At 38.5% G+C, this 21,737-nt stretch overlaps 1 protein-coding gene across 2 annotated transcripts in view; it reads right to left on the reverse strand.

Annotated features, from left to right (window-relative positions):
* Positions 1 to 48: 48 nt before the first annotated feature.
* The window catches only part of KLHDC1 (kelch domain containing 1), a 28,633-nt gene continuing 6,944 nt past the window's right edge, over positions 49 to 21,737 (reverse strand). Inside the window, exons 5-13 of one of the 2 annotated variants that reach the window (XM_035551330.1) lie at positions 20,414 to 20,492; positions 19,433 to 19,516; positions 17,372 to 17,455; positions 11,091 to 11,149; positions 6,835 to 6,947; positions 5,994 to 6,066; positions 1,741 to 1,825; positions 1,352 to 1,404; positions 49 to 1,034 (exon numbers count right to left, since the gene is read on the reverse strand). In XM_035551330.1, coding sequence (XP_035407223.1) covers positions 860 to 1,034; positions 1,352 to 1,404; positions 1,741 to 1,825; positions 5,994 to 6,066; positions 6,835 to 6,947; positions 11,091 to 11,149; positions 17,372 to 17,455; positions 19,433 to 19,516; positions 20,414 to 20,492 — 805 coding nt within the window. In that variant the 3' untranslated portion in view covers positions 49 to 859. The remainder of the gene's footprint in view (positions 1,035 to 1,351; positions 1,405 to 1,740; positions 1,826 to 5,993; positions 6,067 to 6,834; positions 6,948 to 11,090; positions 11,150 to 17,371; positions 17,456 to 19,432; positions 19,517 to 20,413; positions 20,493 to 21,737) is intronic. The other variant, XM_050711049.1, reaches the window with a different exon arrangement.

The following is a 21,737-nucleotide window of genomic DNA, read 5'->3' on the forward strand; positions in this document are numbered from 1 at the left end:
ATTAAACAGGTTTTGCGGATCGTAAAAATGTCAAAAGCTAGTCAAAAGTGGTCTCCAACTCTATAAAATTTTAATGACTGTGCTCCTGTTAACTGGGTATTTGAAACAGAAAAATAGCAAGTACTACATATGCTCTTCTTTAAACAATAAATAAGCATTTTTTTAAACAAGAATTAAATATAAACTTTACACATCCAAAATACAATATACAACCTATTTCAAAAAGGACTCGTTGATTACAGAAACTTAGTAAAACCACATTATGAGCAGCATGTGAGCTTTCCTATGCAAACTGTAATGCTGCTCATTACAGTGCTCTTCAAGTCCCACAGTCAGCTTATCAACTTTCATACGTTGGGTACAATGTTCAGCTCTGTCATTTGACTACGTACTCAAATGACAGAGGTCAGTGAAATCAAATAATAAGATTTGGTGGTGTTAACAGATCAGTTACCTTCTTCAGGATGGACAAGTGTGAGTCTTCCAAAGATGGTGTTAAACTAATTTCTTTCAGAAAGGCTGATGTGATAAGGCTCTAGTAAGTTTTTAGACTTAAGCCACATTTTGGTCAACTGAGAACATTTTTATGGCATGTCACCTTCAAAAAGAACAAGTTGTATGGACTGTCTCATTAAGACCACAACAGCAGAAGTTAACGATATATACAAATCAAGTTTTCTCAGTTTCCTATACTGCAGAAAACAAAAGACTTCCATAAAAAGGATTTCTTTGTTCTCAAACTTCACTTAGAAACTCAGCTTAACATACTGTTGCTCTGTAGCATTAGTAAAGTTCACTAACAAAAGACTTTGCTGTACAGTGTAAATAAACCAGTGTTCAACAGTTTCGTTGCCATTGTTCATGTGGTGTTTAGTTGACATTGTCGTTCAGTTTCAGCTTTTTTCTCTTGCCGGTGGTTAACTGCAGCCCAGAAAGTTATTTTTTTCAGCACCTGCTGCAGAAGTTTGGATGGCAAGCAAGGTATTTGATTTTTTAAGAGGGCTGCGTTTTTACCAATGCAGTCAAGACACAACCTGAAAAAGAGGGAGAGGAAAAAAAAAGATTTAAGTAAGAGGTCTATAACCTAAAGACAAAAAATACCACTGAATAAAAGTTTCTTGTGATGGTCAGTACATGCGTTGTGCATGCATGTGCAGGAGGGAGTATTATGCAATACCCATGTTTAAACTGCTATGGATTGTCATAACCTGCATGTTTCAAATATTTACTGAGAAGGTAATTTTATAGTTTACCTGCCTACGTGGGATTAAATGGTTAAAACCTGTGAATAAAAAAGCATAGTGCTACAACAATTTACCCTAGACTGCCTGTACTGATAGCCTCAACTCACCTGAGAAGCGAGTAAGGTTGAGTCTGAAATATCAACAAGTCACTGCAATGACCCTGATAAAGAGAGAGGAAAACAAGCATGAAAATGACAAACATCTTATCTCAGAAATACTGCTACTTTCTGGATTAATGTAACATTTATTACAACCTACATAATTTATAACTGTGGATATTTAAATAATTATTTTGTAAGAATCTGAATAGCAAATTCTTTTTATGACCTTAACAGAGGCAAGAAAACCCCTCCTAAATCGCTTCTCAGGAACACCTAAAATCACATCTTCACAATAGCATGTGATATGAAAGAATCCAATAATATCAACAATTGTATTAACTTCCTTTCAGTTCTAGTTATTGTAGTGCTAGGATTTCATTATTCAGTTTACTGACCGTGTCCATGAAATGCAAGTCGTCTTTGCTTCCACCAAACACCATCACTTCTCCTTCTTTTCCAAGGCAGGCTGTATGCCACAATCTAGCAATAAAATTGTAAATAGGGTTAGTGACTAAATAACAAGAAGCAGATGTGTGTTATCAGCAAAACAATTCTAAGAACTAAATATTTTAAGGGGTTTCAGTGGAGCAGTAAGTTTATTCATGTATTAATTACCTCACACAGACTTTCCTACATTCCTCATATTCAAGTTTCTTTTCAAACAACTTTTCTGTTATGAGGATATATGATCCTTCTAATTAAAATGGAAAGGTCACATTTCCTAAACCCTATGATTCCACTACTTGAGCACAGAGACTTGAAGTCTTATTATCTCACACTATTTACCCAGAAGAATTTTACAATTTTAAATAATTTGTTTTACAAGTTGCTCTGTGAGGTGCAGAAACAATACAGGCTGTTCTTTATCAATTTGTATCTCAAGGAAGACCTCCCAGTCTTAGCTAGTAAGCACTAAGCCTCACTGGAGTGAAGCAATTACGAGAGTCTCTCTTTTCCGTTTGACCATTTATTTGCAAAGATTATGTTGTGAAGCATCTCTGAGGTTTCTAATTTGTTCAGTATTACTAAGATAGGTTGATTGCTTCCAAATGTGCATGGGAAAGAGGCAGACATACATGCACAAAGTACTCTAATGTAACCCCTACTTTTTAGAAAACCAAGACATTATTTCAAAGGTTTTCAAATCTGAAAATAATACATTAGAATGATAATATTCAATTCTTTAACAATATAAAAGGAGAGAGCACTGTGACTGTCCATCTCATGACAGTTTTGGTGAATGGTTCCATTTCATACAGACCAGTATCTTTTTGTCACCATTTGACTTATCTGTATTATAGCTATGTAAACCCTGTCTTATTTATCAGTAGCTCAAAAAAATGTTACAGTGGAAAAGTTAAGAAAGCAAGCTTTTGCCAAAAACAGCCTTTAAAAAATCCACTGTTTCTTTAATTCATAATTATAATTCTATTGGCTTTAAGATTGCAGGGTTTTTAGCACTGACTGTTGCCCCTGAACACTAGGATGAGAGCTTCACAATACCAATTACCTCGTGTCAGTTTCATTCTAACCCTGAAGACTCATGGGGATCATTTTCTGTGCACCAATTACTTACATCATGCCCACAAGTCATTTGTATTGTACATACAAAAGCAGATTGTACAAGAAATAATAAAAACCAAAACCCCGATTTATATAATCTTGCCAGAACAATGATTCTGCTTCAGTAGCTACACCTTGCTTGATTTATTGCTAGCAGATCAAAGTCTGTTCCTTTTCTACTGGTGTATCTCCACTGAAGTATCACAAGATGATTATCACCAAAGCTCTGGCCCTTTACGTTTACTTAACCAAAAAAATACACACAGCTAGAACTTTCATGCAGAAGTAAACGCTCTCACTTTCTTACTCCATTCATTTCAGTTATTATTCACTGTTCTCCTTAAGCTAAACTGTATCCCACCTTTTCTCTTCCTCATACCTGGAGATAGATCTGTCTCTGCCTTATCTGCATTAGGAAAACTCTGGCCTGGACTTCGTCACCGAAGAACACTGGGAAGCCTTTCCTGCCTTGATTTTGTTGACATCCTAGCTTGCAACCTGATGCTTTTTTCTACAGACTGACAGAGTTTATGTCCTCTCACAGCTGCTCTAACTTATCACCTAAACATTCTAATAAAGCATGTTATTTAAATTATACAGAAACTGAATCAACGTAACCTTTTTATACAGCTCTTCTAACTAGAATATAGAATAAGAGAATCACATTGTAATGAAAACACTAAGAATTTGTACATTAAACACACATTTTGTTCTGTATATCAAGCTGGCATGCAAAATACTTTCTGAAGTACGATGTATGGACAAAAAAAGTAATAAATATTTTCCACCAATATAGAATCACAGGTCTATAACCTGGAAAACAATTTAACAGAAATTCCTAAAAGAGGAGGCTGAAGGAAATTAAAGGAATTGTTCTTTACAGAAATAAGGAGAGAATCAATTTTGCAGAAGTGTCAGGAAAATATACTAATGCGTGTATGATACATAGTGTATTTTTATAATAGAAATATATAAAACAAGTACATATCTAAGTATTGTTGCCATTACATTTTAAGTCCTACTGTTAAAGGCATGTGAGCAATAGATCTGATTTAAACCCTCTTCATCTGCAGAGATCCTGCAGTAATCCTGTGCAAATGTAGGGACATAATTATGGTACAACTAAGTACTTCACACTCCTTCAAACTAATTCAGTATATAGACAGGCTTTTGGTATGGCTCCTTTTACCTGTATTTCCAGGACTTCCTGAAAAAACGTTATTGAGGTATCTTCCTTTAAAAAGGCAGTGGTGTGGGGGGGGCATTTACTGCATTAAAGACTTCGGTCAATGCAAGGCACCTGACCTCAGCCTACCAAACCGCACACCAAAAGCCAAAGATGGCAGAGAACAAGATGCAGGACTGAGGGAGCCGACGGGCATCAGCACATAACCCAACAGCTCCGTTCTCTAGGAGGGCCAGGGCTGTGTGTGTGGTTTAGTCCCCAGCCAAGTATGCAGCGTCAGCGTGGGGATCCCTTTTTGTGCTTCTGCAGCAGCAAGGCAGGGGGCTTGCACAGCAGCCTCCTGCCAGCACAGCCAAACGGAGGTTATCCTTTGTAGCCCACTGTGGGATCTGCCCTCGAACTGCCTGTAAGCCACTCGGGGCTCACAAGGCAGGTGCCACCGCCACCTGAGGCGCAAATGGTATCCCAGTGTAACTGCAGAGTAAGGGCTGAGCTGCAGGTCCCTGGCCTGCTGCCTGTAGGAAGAGCACATCCTGTCCCTTCCCAGTCCTTTTCCACGGGGCGCCAATAAAACTTAAAAACCTGGGAGGAGGCAGTCCACTTCAGCAGTTAACTTTTAGGAAACCATCCATATAAAGAACTGAACAGGAAGGCAGGTATGAGTTGTGACTGCTAATGATGTGCTTTGTTATTTAAGAAAGCATCAGTTTCACTTGTCAGTTCACTGATCATACAAAGATAGAAAATATTTTGTGAAGCTAAGGTATGAGTTTATTTGGGCTTGAAATAGTTTGAAATATACGAAAGCAGAAATCTCGGTCTAACAGTGGCTGCTATATTTAAGAACACCCTAGAATAGAATAAAACGGGAAGAAAATTCAGTGACATAAAGATATTTCAGTAATAGAAAACAGAACATAAGGCAAGAAGCATACAAATGTCAGACTAAAATCATACACTATGCTAAAAGAATGACAAGAAATTGTGCTGAGAGTACCTGGATGAATATATAGAGTGAACTCCATGAAAAACTGAATATTTTCTATATACAACCATTCAGTTCAACAGTATTCACATTATAATACAGAGAATGCTGCAAAGACTGGGATAAAAATAAAGGCTGTACTCTGATACAGCAGGCATCTGTTTTTAATGGCAGCTTTCAAATAACACCCAGGTTTAAAACATGTAACTTATTTTTTTTTTTTTTTTAAGACAGAAATAATCTTTTTCTGTACTCTTAAACCGGAAAGGAAAGGGGATTATAGTCTGGAAGAGACCGTACTGCCATACGCATCCTAGAGCGAGGTCTTTTTGGTTGGCAGTTAAGTTCCCGAAATAAAAAAAACTCCATTTACTGTGCTGCTTAAATCTAGCTACTGTAGTTTAGTACTAAATTCAGGTCTGCAAAACTAATCATAATTAGTTGCTTCTGCTCAGAGAAAAAAAAAAAACAAAACACAACAGCTATTTCTAATTCCCAAAAGGTGCATCAACATTTTCATTGTTGTCTTCTGCATGTTTCTAAAAATGTATTAACATTAATTAACTTTCATAATTCTCTTTGGTTATTAAATTCCTCAAAAGTTAAACCATATACATTTTCTTATATAAAAATCATTTGGATATATAACACCAGGTTAACTGGACACCCAGATCCTTCATCAAAATCTCTTAACGCAAATAATCACCATAATGAAAGCAAGCATCAACTGTAATACACACAGAAAGTAATAATGTCTTGTCTGGTATGAAGGCACATAAGGAAACAGTGCAAACTATTCAATGGTGCCACATTCATTTGGTAAATTATTTCTATAATGTAGTTTAAAAATACTGTTTTTTAATTTAGAATTCCTTAACTTGAAATGTCTAAATTTCAGTGTTATTTTTGTATACCTAGGCCTACTCTTTGGCAAATGGGTAAGTTGTTTCCATCCGTTTGTTGTAATACTGTGAATCCAGCCATCACCTATAAATAAGAACATACATTAGTACTTTTTCCTTGGACAAAGCATTACCTTCTCTTTTTATTTATACAAAAGCTTTGTGTTCTAATAAGACATTATATTAAGATAACAAAAACATCAGTCAATCTTTTCAACCTTTGCAATTTAACTTAACCATTCAGTTACAAAAAGCTTGCTGCATTGAAATCTGGAATTAAAACACAGACTTTTTTTCTTTTTGGTATATTGAGAAAGCAGGTCGATGTCCCTTAGAAAGCAGGTCAACGTCCCTTTGAAAACTGTCCCCTCCCAATGGAATGTATCTGCGACACTCAAAGCTATTTTCATATTCTGTCATGAGAAGATTGCCTTTTTTAGAAAGGAAACACAGTACACTAAGACCACCTTACTTCCCACGTAATGTTTTGTGGACGAGATTCATCCAGAAATTTACATTATGTCAACATTATTATTTGAATCTTTTAACTGCAATTCGTAACAAGATCAAAAATTTTCTTCTGCTCATATCTGAATGTGAGGAACTCTTGCCTTTATTCTTTCAAATCACGGACAATTTGATGAAAGACTGATCATCAAATGTTATCATTGTACTGCAAAATGTGCTCCTACACTTCTTTAAAAAGTAAAATGGCTCAAATACTCAAGCATCAGGAAAATTCTGTAAAAAGGTTTAAATAGTCTAAACAGTTTTTGGAAAGACAACAAATATGCACAGTAATATAAGTTAGCGCCAAAGCATACAATAAAATCATCATTTTAAAATTACTTACTTAAAGGAACATTATCAGAACTCAGTCCACCAAAAAGAAAGAGTCTGTCATCTCCTATTGGAGTCAATGTGTGCCATGATCGATCTTTTGGTTTCTCTCCACTGATATTAATTCTTGGTGAAAGAAATAAAACAAAAAATTTCAAAGAATGCTGAAAATGAACCTGCCAAAAAATTAGTAGTTAATTTAGTTTGTCTTTGAACAAGCTTGGATATTTTCCCAGCGGAAAAGCTGCATTTAAGCAGTCTGAATTTGCCCTCAAGAAGTGAGGCCATCCAAACCTTGAGAAAAATGTTAGTAAAAAGGGCAATACCTAAGCACAAAACAGGGGTGGGTTCACTATTCTAAGATTCTGGTCACATTACAAAAATGTAGTTCTTTCAGATTTTATCTATGGATTTCAATTTAGCTACACAATTCCATATGCTTGAGACGGGAACGTGAACAATAAAGAACGTGGACATTCGGGGTTACCTATAGTGGGTGGCCTGAATTCACACCATCTCAGTTTGGGCACTTCGGTGTACAGCTGTCTCAGACGGATCCCAAGAGTTAGCAGAGAAAACTAAGGACCTCCAGAGGGCATCAGACCATGTAATATCTCGATCTAACCAAAGAGGCAACTTCTTTTGTAAAAGTACCTAAAAACTTAAGACACACGGAATGTAGGCCATTACACACTCGGTACGTCCTGATTTTGGAAAGATAAGGAAAAGAGCAGCTACGAACGCCTATCAGCTCTCTTGCGGGGTCAAACTCTTAGTTGGAGACTGTCCCTAAGTGGCGAAGAAAGGATTTTTCTACAGTTCACACAGATTGTATCTCCAAGAACCAGTTACTTTTTTTTTCCCCACTTTGCTGAAGAGGGGTTGATGTAACGTGCACAGATGTGTGCTCAATCTATAATGTGAACGCGGCAGAAGAGCGACAGCAGAGACAGCAATCAGTACTTTCTTTACAATCAATGAAGAGAAACAGGTCCCTGAAGAGCACAACTTGTGCTCTTGTGATTTCCTTCTGATTTTTTTTTTCATATGTCTACCTTAGCAGCAGTCACTTCATGCCCGAGAAGTGCCTATTTCTCTTAACTGAGCACAGGGGGAGCCTGGGGTGAATAACACAGGCAGCTGCAGCTCTTAGAGGAATTTCACTACTGGTGACTGTTAAGTAGTTCTCCATCTGGAAGCAAAGACTAAAGAATCACAGCTAATTAAACACTGATTGCAAAACCATCCTACTAAATTTGGCATGAAAGTTGGAGCCAAGTCGACAATGTTTAAGTGCCTGCTTTGCACAACTCTTGTATAAGACACTTCTGAAATTGGCAAAAGAGGCAGACTGCCAAGATACAACAGGCTTTGATGTTTAGAAAAATATGTACCAGAAACTGATGGGTGAGAGCATTTGAATCTTTCACACAACTGATACAACAAATTATCCCAGTAACAGAAATAACGTAATATTGAACATTTCAGTTAACAGGTTGGTGGAGCTCAGGGGAGATGATGTAACTTCTGGGTGGTGGAAGAAGTCTTCTCCACCTCTACCTGACCCGCTCACACTGGCAGCCCATCGTTGGGGTGTTCATCATCTGGGGGAAGCTACAATATATAAGCAATATATATAATATATAAGCAATGCAAAATACACATGGGCTGTACCCTCCTGGGTGGGACTCAACACATTTCGCAGATGCTGCATTTGTGTAAGCACCTGGCAGCATGAACATAGGGTATATTTGGTTAAGATTTTGAAAATAGTATCACGGAGGTCTGATGACAAACCTGAGAGGTGACTGCAAGGTGGGCTCATTTCCTCCAATTCTTTTGTAATGACAATTATCTCTAGGAGAGGTCTGGCCCCAGCTTACAGCCTGCTTGCTGTGTGCTGGTTGGTAAATCGGTGAGTAAAAGCTGTATCTATGTAATGCAAGAGTATTTGGAAAGAAGCTTAACAGTTAGTATACGGAGCTTGAAAAGACAATATTGCAACTCCATGCTGGAAGATATTTCTGGATTAATAGGTTAATGTGATGCAATTCCTTGAGAAATCTGCATAGAGATGAAGAAGAAAAAACCTGATATGACTGGTTGGGAAAACAGCCTGGTGAAATGCGTGTATGATGGATCATTACAGCACACCAGTTAACGAAAAGCCAGGGGGCTTTAAATACAATCAACACTGCATTTGGTATTTCTGTTTTTAGGAGAGGATATTCAACAAGTGGATTTGTTGTGCTGTGCAAACCAACTCCTCCTTGCTGGGAGATCTGGATTTTACAACAGAACCTCAAACACTGGCGGCATTCAGAGAGCCAAATTTGTAAATCTGTATAAAATGTTTGACCCTCATCTGGTGATAATTCACACGGGCAGTCCAAAACAGCCTTTCTGCAGCTGCAGAATGGCTGAGGTAATTCTGTTATCAAGATCAAATAGCTTGCAACTTGCCCAATTTCTCATTAGTCATCACATCAGAGGAGTTTGAAGCTATAGCGTAAGAAAGGCAAAGGCTATTGCAAGAAGCACCTACAGCAGAAAATATTCACACTAATAGCAAAAAAGTCTGAAGGAATTTCCCCACTTGTGCAATGCTGGGCTTTTAAGAGGCAGCTTTTAGCTGGAAATGGATTGTCTGATGAGAACTATTCAAGACTATTCCTGAAGCTCAAAGGATATGAAGTGATTTGGTTTATTTCAAAATCTTAATACGTAACTTCACTGCTCTCAGCTAGTATTTCTTTGCTATATAAATTTCATCCAAGCTAATCTACAGAGTATAGTTCTTTGGAGACAGAAAAAGGAAAGGAGAGAAAAAAAATACACCCTGTTTATCTACACTGTCTTATTCTACATTGTGTGGAACTTTTGGAACCCAGTTCTTTGTATTGGAGATGATCCCCACAAATGCTCCATTTCAAACACAGCCACCACTACTGACTCTATAAAAGGAAGCATGTGGCCAGAAATCATTTTCCAAGCAATTTGTGCAAAAGCAGTCTATAAACAGGAGTAAAAATGTGAATAGATAGCAATATGATAGATACAAACTTTCATACGGCTGACTAGGACTTAGAACTTCAACACTGACGCATCTCCTTCAAGGCCTGAAGTTCCTCTTGTTGACTTGTCACTCAACTGTCAAGGCTTTCTTTTTTTAAAGCAATACAAAGCACGTCAAACAGCAACGGCCCGTGCAACAACCAAAAAAAAAGGAAGCAGTTACATCCAGCAACTGGAATAACCAATCCACTCGGAGGCAAAGTTTGCAGTCTAAGTGGGACAGTGCTATCATGTAGGCAGCATGTTATTAATTTAAAAACAACCAGCAATGAAAAAGGGAAATTAAACTGATTACTTAATCCTAAGTGCTAATTAAAGAAACCTCCAAAGAGAAGTTTTTTTGGAGGGCCACTGTGAAACTTCCTTGTCCTGCTGCCATTAGCAGCTGGAAGGAATAGGTGGAGGATTGCCTGCTCCCTCCTTTTGCACTTGGTTCAGAGGGCAGAGAAACATGCTCGGTGCACAACCCATCAGCAAGTCACTGGTAAGAAAGATGCCCACCATAGGTGTGTGAAGCTCTGGGGCAGGATCAGTACTGACACACACTCATGGAAGCTGTATTTCAGGGTCTTTTGTGAAATTACTACTAGGTTACCTTGAGGACAGGAACAGAACAGTGGTCATCACCCACTGGTTTCTGCTTGTCTTCTGCTTTGTCTATCAGCTAACAATACAGCCACTGACTCTATACGTGTAGTGAGCGCTACCATAAATGTATATAAGCAAACCTGAAAAAGTACACTAACACCTGATTTAGTTTAAAATTGAAATATTTAGGTGATTTATTTTACCTAAATAAAGATGCTTAAGAGGCGAAAAAAAAATCTTTCCTCAATCTGGAGCACAGTGAGCAATATACAGATATAGTGTAAAAAAAAAAAAAAAAAAAAAAAGTATTCAGAAAGACATTAGACCTAAAATTCCATACGGATAAATGTACCAGTCTTGGAAATGAGCATGTTAAATCACTACATGCTGTGCTTAAAATAGCATTAACAATGCTTTGGTGCAGAACAGAAAAAGCATAGTAACCCCTATCAAATTAAATTCAATCGAAATCACAGTGTAACAGCTGTTGAAGTCCCCAAACTCCCATTCTCCTCTTGGAAAAAATACAAAATTAAAATTGGAACTATTTAACAGCATGTTTCAATCTGCTACATTCAACTTTAGGCATTAGAGAGGGCAACCTACCTTCCAGACCAAGTCCACGTGTCTAAATTCAGGCAGTGCAAATCGTTCATTCTAGTTTGCTAAAAATAAAAAATAAAATCCCAGTTGTGTTATATTAAGCAAACAAAGAGCAAAGTATTTAAGTGAGGCCTTCATAGCACAGAGTATTTAAGTAAAAATAATTTAACGAAAAATGTACCCATATGCCTTAAAACAACTCTGTACTATGCAGCACATGAAAAAACACTTCTTAAAAAAAAAAAAGCAACCAAGAAAACAGGCGACTGAAAATAACCTGTCAGAAATATTCCTAGTAATACAATGGCACTATGGGGCCAGTTCTACTCTTTTATAGTAGTTTAATAGTGAAGAACTGTGATACTCGGTTCCTGGAAACGTACTGAATTTCGATCCACAAAACCTGCAGTAGGTAATTGCAGAATTGCTCATTTCAATACTCTACACGTAGTTTCTCTCATTTTTATTTGCGTTCTGATCATAACTCCGCATCCTCCTGGCTGCCTGCTCACTAATTTCTTGGAATATGTTAATAAATAGTGTACTCAGTACGTGACATTCCTCAAGAAGTTCATTACATCTGTCTTTTCTGAATGGCAAGCCCTTTTGGGAAGTTAATACTAGCAACATTAAGGTTCCATGACCCTTTAGCATTTGCCATAGAAATCATAAAATATATCGGTAAGAATGGGAAATCAATACACTTGCATATGTGCCTGTGTTTTGAGGTGAAGAAAGTAATTGCCTTGAAAACATGGCAGGGGGGAGAGAATATATGAAAATTTATTTGCTTTAGATGGTAGCAATACTTTCAACGGCTTGCAATATGCTTGGCTGGTATTTGTGATTCCTCTAGGTACTACTAAACAGTATCTGAGAAGTAGGGAAATATAGCTTGCCTTACCTTACAATTTCTTTTCTCCTAGGGTAGTCCATAGATCTATTAGAATAAGCCTTTCTCCAGCTTGCAGATCCTTTGAGGCAGAAACTAGACTTGTCATTTAAGTCAGAATAGGAGTAGCTTTGTCCCTGAGAACTCAGCCAGTTAGTGAGTTTGAGAGACTTCCAAAGCTGAGCTGTGGAAAGTCTCTCGGTGTTTTTCAGGGAACAGCAAGGATTTCAGGGTAGCTGTGGCCTCCTCTGATCACATATGTGCTAGCCCGTTTCTGTCCTAGGGAAGATGATGTTAACTGGCATTTTGAGAAATGCCTTCAGAGACGGCAGTAGGCTAAAGAAAAGCAGAACGTGAGTGCTTTTGTGCATTGCCTGAGAAACTTTACTCCCGTTAAGAGGGTGAATGTAACAATAAAATATGGTCCAACTGACAGCTAGTGGATTGATCTGCCTTCCATGACAAGTCTATTCAGTTCCCTGCTCCTTCAGGTTGCTTTGAAGGAAACGAGGAACAAATCATACATGCAGAAAGCAAAATGCGGTTACTGAGTATCTTCTGCTGCACCCGTACACAGCCAGACACTTGGGGATAGGGTGGGAAAAATAAACAACATCCTGGCCCCCAGAACCGCAAACATTTCATCATCTCGGAGTAACACACTTCAATACAGAGGACATTGATTAAAGACAGGGAGGAAAGAAGTTGCTGTTACGCTGGAAATCAGGGTTTCAAGAAGATGCTGTTCAAGACCTCCTAGCTGACTTTCCTCTCTTTACAAAGCTAGGCATTAGGCAGAAGATGGAGTAGTTTTCAGTTCCTTGGTCCCTGGGAAATCAATGTGTTATCATCTTTACGTGCTAATATTTCAACAGACTGACAGATGAGAAATTACACCAACCTCATTTTGAATTCACAACTCAGCATCAGTTAGACATTTCTGCCTCAGGTTCTGTCCTCTAACATCGCTTTAACAAATGAAAATGCCTTTCTACCCAGCCCTTATTTGGGAAGCTGTAAAGCGCCCGGTCAGGTTATCATCACTTGCCACACGCACAATTTGCTTGCAGTTTCTCCTGGAACCATAAACGCTACCTACTATATTTAATAATTTAGCTGATGATCCTACATTGATTCTTAGCTGGCTTGAAAGCACTAAGCCTTGTAAGAGGGTTTGCATTTCCGTTTGAGCCACAAGGACTCCTTAGACATCTTTCTTATCTATGGCATGTTCATTTATTTGCAGCCCAGCAAACATTAACCAGGATCTGCTTTGTCTCGAGACCAGCTTTCTGGCGTGATGAAAGGCATTACGGGTGACATATTTACAGATCACTGCTCTGCGCAGCTCTCCAGTCTCAGATTTACAATCAAACAGCTATTACAACTCAAATCTTTGTCGAAGGACTGCAGTTCAATCTATCTTCTTATCTTCAGTGACAGGAAGGATAAAAAGAAATATAAACATGCATACATTAAAGCATCAGATGCGTGAAGAGCTGCTGAAAAGACTTTGTGTTATTACTTCATCATTCTTTACATGAAAGCTTTCCACTTAAACATGAGACTTGCATCAACTTTTGGACTAACTTTCCTTCCTTCCCACTTTCTCCCATTTCTGTTTGTCAGGGGCTTACCTGGAGGAACAGAGTCCACATAACACTTCTGAGCCTGTTTTCAAATGATTCCTGGTACAATTGATTTTGATCATCATCATCATCATCTTCTTTTACCAGCTCTAGCTCCAACTTTGGAAAAAGGTGCCCTTTCCTCCCAGAAAGATGAATAGGAGAAGCCTCATGACACTTCCTGGCCCTTTCTGGTTCCTTGTAGAGCCTTTTCCCTGGGAAGATTTGTATTATGGTGAACTGGAAGGAGAAGGAGGAGCAGAGCAACCCCGTATTTGCTCCTTAATTTGTGGAGAAAAGCAAGACTTCATCCTCTGGGGAGGAATTACTCTCGTTGTCAGGAAATGCAATCCTTTTCTGATGTCTTTAGCTTTCCTTCCTGCTTCATGACTTACATTAACTCCTCAGGCCCCACTGAATGCTCCCTAACCTCTGTAACTCTCCTTCCTTTTTTTTCTAGGATAGAAAGTGAATCAATAACTGAGTATCACTAAGGTGAAAACTACACTTGCTGCTCTTCTACAAAGCTAAATACAGCTTTCCAAAATTTCACTCTTCTCTCATATTGTTCCCAAGTGGTTTCACTGAAATTTAGCAAGTGGTTATTAAGGAAGCAGACGCTACCCGAGGAAGAGAAAAACCTTTTCAGCTCAGAGCCTTCTTGTATTTCTGAATCCTGTTGTCAAATAGACATGATTAACTAGAAGGCAGAGGGCACGTCCTCTTAGGGCACATCTAATCATGCAACAGCACAGCGGAGGAATCACAGGTGAGCTCCGGTTTTCCTAATAATTTCACGTGCAGGTAGCAGAGGCTGCATGGGAATCATGGCTTGGGTTACAAAGCGGTTCAATTGCAACAGGCACCGTGCAGCAACCCTGACCGGTTGGACACAACATTCAGCGCTGTTCTGTTGTGGCGTGAAGACGTCTGCACCACACAGACAGCCCCTGCTCACAGCAAGCCAGCGGGAGCGAGGCTTTGAAGGCTGAGGAAGCGTTCAGAAATAAATGGTAGGCCACGAGGTCCTGAGCTGCACATTTAGTTCTTCACGTTTGGTTTCTCTCCCTCTCACATCTGTGGGCTTGCTAAATGAGAGGCAGGATTTGGGTCAGCTGTGGCTAGCAAGAGTTCATTTACACAGCAGCCATCAAACAGCATGTCTATAGCACAAGCACAGAGCTCGCTTAGCCCAGCGTGGCTCACCCTGACACACAGGATTTGATTAAGACCAGATCCTTTTTCAGTCTTTTCCACTATCCATTTATCTCCTTAGTTGTTTGCAAATATGTTTGTCCAAACCTACAGCTCTGGCTGTAGGTTTGCAATTGCACACGGCTGCACCGTGTGCAATTGTTGCAGCCTGAGGTGGGGCTTTAGCAACAATCCCGAGGTTGTGAGCCTGTACCAAGGGCAACGTGACACGGTGCAGACTGGTAAGGATAAACAGGAGCAAATTTGGTGGCTTTCTTCTCTGAATGCTCTGAAAAGGTAAAACTTTACTTAGGCAAAAACTTTTCCTGCAGCTGTGGGAGGCAATTCAAACTGAGTAACTGGCTGGGTATTTGCTTGTGTGCGCATTCTCAACCTGCCTCGATCTGTGCGTCTGGTTTCTGTCTGAGCAAGCAGGAGTAAGCCATTTTGTAACAGAACTGTAGACTTTCCCTGAGAAGAAGGTTGCACCGCTGTAGAGCTTTTGTAGTAGAGCTTAAAAAACGGGGAACTTGGATACAGAAAAAAGCATAATACCTTAAGCATACAAGGTTTAGGTTATGGCAGATTCTAAGATGAAGTTGGTGTATGTTCGTTGTAGGACATTTCCAACCAACAGTTAACTCCATTTTCATATAAGAAAGCTACAGAAATAGAGCACTGAGTGCTTTCAAAAGCGTCTTCACTGTTACTTTCATAGCAGTAGTAGTAGAAATCAAAGTCTCATCGGTTAGCTGGATATGATTAAAGGCTACAAATCAGTTGTAGGTAAAAAAAAATAAAAGGCTAAAACCATAATATTTAAAAATATGGAAGAGTACGCAGTAACTTACATTAGAAGGGTTTTTTTTACTTGCCTTATAGAATCTGCTTCTTGCATTCCTCATAAATTCCAGCTCATACGAAGTCATACAAAAATATTATCTTACCTATGCTTTTGCAACACTTCTAAAAAGAGTTGGTATGTTTTCCACCCCATAACAAAACTATACCAGAAAAAAAAAAATTTACAGCTGATGGGTGGAGCCCGCTCTAGTTTAGACTACCTACTACCTACCAGTCTTATTTTCAGACACAAGTAGGTGTATATATATATATATATATATATTTATTTATTTTATATTGGATTGCTGCCTCAGGTTTAAATTCTTACATTTATTTAATGCTTCAGCACAGAAGAACAAGGATAAAACTTCCTCTAACCAATGCTATAAAAACTGAATGATGAGGTTTTGGTATCTCCCAAATTTCCAGTGATGACTTGGAGTTTGCTAGGTACAGACAACCATAAGATGACACCTATGACTTTTTCGTTTTTCCTTTTTAGGTTAAAAAGAGCTAGAAAAGTTAAATAAATAAAGAGTTAAGATTACATAGCAAGAATCTATTCTTGCTTTAAATATGCACTGATTACATATGATGCAGATCTTATGCCCTTGATGATTACCTACAGGGCAACAGATTTAAGATCCTCCAATGGCGTACTAAACGGTACAGTCCTGAATCAGTTATCAGGAAAGTACTCACAAGCCTTACTCTTGTGGTCAACAGCCTATATGAGATGCACAGAAAAGAGCTGTCAAGCAATCTTGACACTACGCTTCACATATTCTTTATCAAGGTCACAGAACATACTGAAGGTAAAGACTGAGACCGTGAAACTGGCATTCAGAGAGCAGAGGAGAGGCTTAACGGGACTGAAGTGACGGGTGGCTGCAGTAGCCAGGTAACATGCTGCAGCTCCCCGTACCAGCCCCAACGTACGGAGACGCTGGCTTTGTATCCAGACATTATAACCACATGCTGCTCTTCCACATGAGTGTATTTCAAATACTTCTTTGCAAAAAATGACAAAAGTTTACATTATAAAGCCAACTGAAGTCTGCTGTTTCCTACCTTTTGGGACCACACGTTGCAATTATAAATCTAAAATACTGTATCAAACCTGCTATTCTAAGCTCCACTTTCCCAGAAGGTAAAAATCAGGAGGTGAGAAGCGTGTATGTGAGAAATGACTGTTCTTACAAATTTCCCCTTTCTTTAGGCAAAAAAAGAAAAACAAAGCAGAAGCTAAAATCCTATTTGTATTTACTTCCTGCTACCATTTCATTCAGTGATCTATAAACCTGCAAAGCTGTACTAAGCACAGGATGCTAGCATCTCACCATTTATAAAAACCTGATCTATCATCGGGCTTGCTTTTGCTCCACTCTCAAAGAAGCATCTCCTACAGATGTTACACACAGATAAACCATTTTTGTAGATTTATAAACATGTAAATTTACCACTCATCTGTTTTTCCCTTTTGGGGACAGTGTATGCTTCATCATAAATACTAGAGACAGAAAGACAGAATCTTCTTTTTCTAAGGTACAGAGGAATGAAAGAAAGCATCCTGGATTCACCACTACTAAACATACCAGTTAGGCCAAAAACACTTTGGATTTTCTTCTACTGCAAAAATAATTTGCTGTTAGAAAAGCAAAACAAAACCAAACAAAAATAACACCTACAGAACTACTACCTATAAAATGTTTTAATCAAACACTAACCAGCACTCGTCCTCCGAAGATGTAACCTTTATTTCCCAGCACTGCACATGTATGAGCTGCTCGAGGCTGAGGCGGATCTCCACCCTGAAAGAACCAATAAATGATATTTCAGAACATCATCAAAGTGTCAGCCAAGGACTTAATGGCACATCAGTAACATAGAGACTGCAAAGTTAAGGCCAACATGCATAAGTATGCTGACAGATCTACAGTTTTAAAAGGAAATAATTTACAGTCACGTCCAAAACTCCACAGACATTAGAAGATACACATAATTGCTAAGGAATCTTTAATCGAGTTTCCTCAGTTGCTAATGTTTAATGTATTCCCTCTTGGTCTAAGACATCAAGGCTTTATTCAAGTGAAATTTGATTAATTTATCTTTAATTCCTAAGCATAAAACTAAAATAACACATCAGTTATTGTTGATATGTCCTGTGCCGCTTTATTTTTCCAAAGCACAAACTGTCAGGAACTGGTACTAAAAATCTCTGGAAATCAGGTCCTAAATTGTGATGCAACACGCAACAGCCACATGCAAAAAATCTTCCCTGGGTAAGTCAGAAATAAAGCTAGCAAAACTGGCTTTTACTTTTCAATGGCAATTTTCGTTCTTTGCATTTAATTTTGTAGGAGTTTTAAAACAGCCTATAAACAGCATAAAACAGTGTCAGACCTCATTGCAATACAGCTCTACTGAGTTCTTCTGTAAGAAGCTCCCCACGATTTTATGAAGCTCTATACTACACTAACACGTTTAATGTCAGTACATAAAGACGTGTGCATTGCTATTTTACTGGGAAACTGAGTACACATGCTCCTTTGGAAGACTATTAAAGTAATGTATTGCTGAATAATATCTGGTCTGTTTATTCTAACAAGATTGCATGACTAGGAGATACTTGTTTAAAAGATTTTTCAACATTAGCCCTTGAAGGGAATACAGCAACTGCATATACACAACATGCAAATAATGAGCATATTAAACATACATCATAATAAACATACATCTTTACTTCACAAATAAAGACTGAAGGCCTAAACTAACAATATAGAAAGTTTTTTTCTCTCTCTTTGCCTTTTGTTTTTTTTATAGTCTGTGAGAACTGAATGGTGAACCAAGAGAGACTAGGGTTCAAGACCGCTATTGCTCTTTCAGCTTGATACGCCATCATTCACTCTGAGCTATCAGCTTTATGAAGGAGAGAGGTGGGAAGGGAGGAGGTAATCCACAAGTAATCTCTCATCTGGTTAACTCCCAGTTACCTGTGATAGCTCATCAATGTTGCAGATTAACATACACAGCTGCCGTCAACCAAATAGCTTCGTATCAAAACAGGTGGATGGCACTGGTTAACTTCAGCTTGGCACCATTAAAACCACGCGTCCGTTTGTACCGCACGCTGCCCACAGACCTTCGCTTAGCTCCAGGAGGCCTTTGCTAGGTGAGACGTGCCACCGGTCAATGGCCGTGCTCCAGCCAAGACATTCTTCCTGACCCAGCACCCTGGCAAGGCCCACAGGGATACCCGACCAGCCTGCAGAACACATTCGGCAGGGCCCACGGGGGCTTTGTGAGGAGCTGCTGAAACGCCTCCTCACCCTGCCCCTCAGCAGCGCTCTGGGAGTCACACTGAATGGTTTTGTGGAGCATGCCAGTGCCTTGGCTTCCCACTAACAGAGAGCTGATGGGAACTTCATACTCCCAACACGTGTTTTAAAACCTAAATACAAAGCCTGACCTAGATACAGAATGCTGTATCACCTTCTGATCTATCCAGATTTCAAATACCTCTCTGAAGCTTACTTTATTTTTTACCTCAGAACCACATTATAGAACAAACACCAGTCTACATCCTGTAGAGAAAAAAAGTCATGACATCATTCTTGAATTCTCCACATTTCAGATGCATCGAGTGTCCTCCTGTGCAATGTTAGAAGCCAAAAAAAGTAAGCATATTCAAACTCCTTGACCCAACATGAATTTCTAGAGCTCAGTAACTATTCAAAATGCAGTAAGGTCACAATTGTCTCAAAAAATAAGACTTAAGGAACACTCACTCGAATTGCTGGTTGAGACCAAGTTTGTGTGTTTGTATCAAAAACGTGAACATCATTATGCCATCCCCAGAATATCTGTCCTTCCTGAAAGAGGAGTTAAAAAATTAAAAATATTATTTTAACATCTTCTGTGCTTGTTAAAGGGTACAAACCTAGAAGTGATCTATCAAAACAGAAAATAAACTAAAATACAGAATTTTATTAAAAGAAACATGCTGACATTTTCAAAGCGATAGAGCAACTCAGGTCTAGCTGGAGGTCAGCAGCTTTCAGGAGTGATGGGGAGGGATGATGACACTTTTGAAAATGGGCTTTGGGCTCCAAAATCAGTCACTGGAGTAGGCAAAGCCTGTATCATGCCACAACATACTAAGAATTAAATGCTTAGATTGTACAAGGTAATACACTTCTTGTAAGTCAATATTTAACATTTGATGTTAAGGGTCTGGACTCCCTTGAATGCGTATCTATTAATTTGCGTGAACAGACACTCTAATCAGCCTCCTTCTTTCTAGTAAGAATTCATTATAGGAAACTAGCTAATCCAGGCATCTTAAAGCATATGGCATTTACTTTGGTTAACAAATTAAGGAAATTAACCGAGAGTGCTTGTCCGTTAGAGTTGTGAAGCTATAAGTTCCCTTCTGTTACTTCAAGAAAAGCAATTCTAAAATCTTCTGGGAGTTCCGTGTTTAAAAAAGGGTCTTCAGATTTAAAATACTGCCTTTGTTTTTCCTCTGACAGCATTTTGTTTCATTGCATTCAAAGTCTAGCACTTCGAATACACTGAACACCCAACACCTCCCAGCAATATGCAGCACCTGAAATTCCAAATCGAAGCAGAAGACTCAAGTTTACATCTCTTATGATTCTACAAATAAAAGAAAATCAGACAGATCTTCGTACCTACTGAGCATAGTATAAAAGATCATGCTTTGACAAGAAAGGACAAAACACTCTGAATTGTAGCAAATCTCTTACCCAAAACGCATCGTGGACATCAAAACAATCACTCAGCTCATTATGCTTCCTACAGCCATAGCCACCAAAATATATTAGCCTAAAACACCAACAAAAAAAAAGTTGTTAGCTGTTTTTAGAATAAAATTCAAATTAATAAACTGTAATAATTAGCCTCAAATATTGCTTTACCTACTGTACTATAATACAAACAGATTATTTCATATTGCATCTAATCATACAGAAAACCTTACCAACATGAAGGTAGTACTGTCACACTCCTCAATGTGCCTGACAGAAATCCTCATAAGTAAGGGGGAATCTTCAAGATACCTCAAAGCTATTGTTCTGTATTCCTCCATCCCCAAGCTCATCACAGTCATTTTCGACATGAGTCAAAATGATGCATTACACACAGGACAGTGACATCCCTATGCTTCTACAATATTTGTTAGCCTTCTGTATTCATCTTTCTTCAACAAATGTTCCCAAGGGTCAGCTCACTGGCTATGACTCACAAAATCTCTCTTTCTCTTGCTTTCTGTAAGCTTATAAAGAGATTCTTTCAACTAAGTGCTACAGAACACACTGCATTGCAAGTATCGTTACACACCTCCCAGCCTAATATTCCACCCATGAAATGGCCATCCGTAAGTAATGGTTCCTACAGTTTTGTTTAACTTCAACATTTGAGGATATTTGGTATAGCTGTTAGTGATCTCGGGAGAAGGCAATTTAGGAAATGATGGCATGGTGCAGGTCATTCCAGACACACTCCTGGGGAAACAGAGTTACTGAAAGCATCGTGCAATACACCAAGACATCCTGATTTACAAACTCACACCTGGTGAATTTTTAAGGTATACTTCTGCAAAGGTGCATACTTGTCTCCCAATACTCTTGTTAAATGAAAAGGTTATGCTGGTTACACTCTGCCACCTAAAATATGTGATCTTGGTACACTGATTAAGCTTTCTTTCTAAATATCTTCACTAACTTTTACAGCACTTAACTAGCCTGACTTGGCTCTTATAACGTAAAAATGCTCACTGAAATGTCCATGTAATTGTTAGTATTTGTATGCTTTGAAAAATATACTAAAAATATATAATATAAATATATATATATACTACAAATATACTAAATATACTTTATTGCATGAAATAATTAATGGTTACATAATGCAAAAGAAATTCAGTGTCATTTCTATACTGATTTTTTTGTTGTGCGTTAAAATTAAAAATGTAAGTAATATGTGCATAACAAGTTTTACCTCGAGTCTCAAAGCATTCCAGAAACTTCCACTGAATTTCCTAACTCTCACCCAAAGCAGCCTTATACTTAC

The sequence above is a fragment of the Cygnus atratus genome, chromosome 5, assembly GCF_013377495.2.
Source record: "Cygnus atratus isolate AKBS03 ecotype Queensland, Australia chromosome 5, CAtr_DNAZoo_HiC_assembly, whole genome shotgun sequence".
Taxonomy (NCBI): domain Eukaryota; kingdom Metazoa; phylum Chordata; class Aves; order Anseriformes; family Anatidae; genus Cygnus; species Cygnus atratus.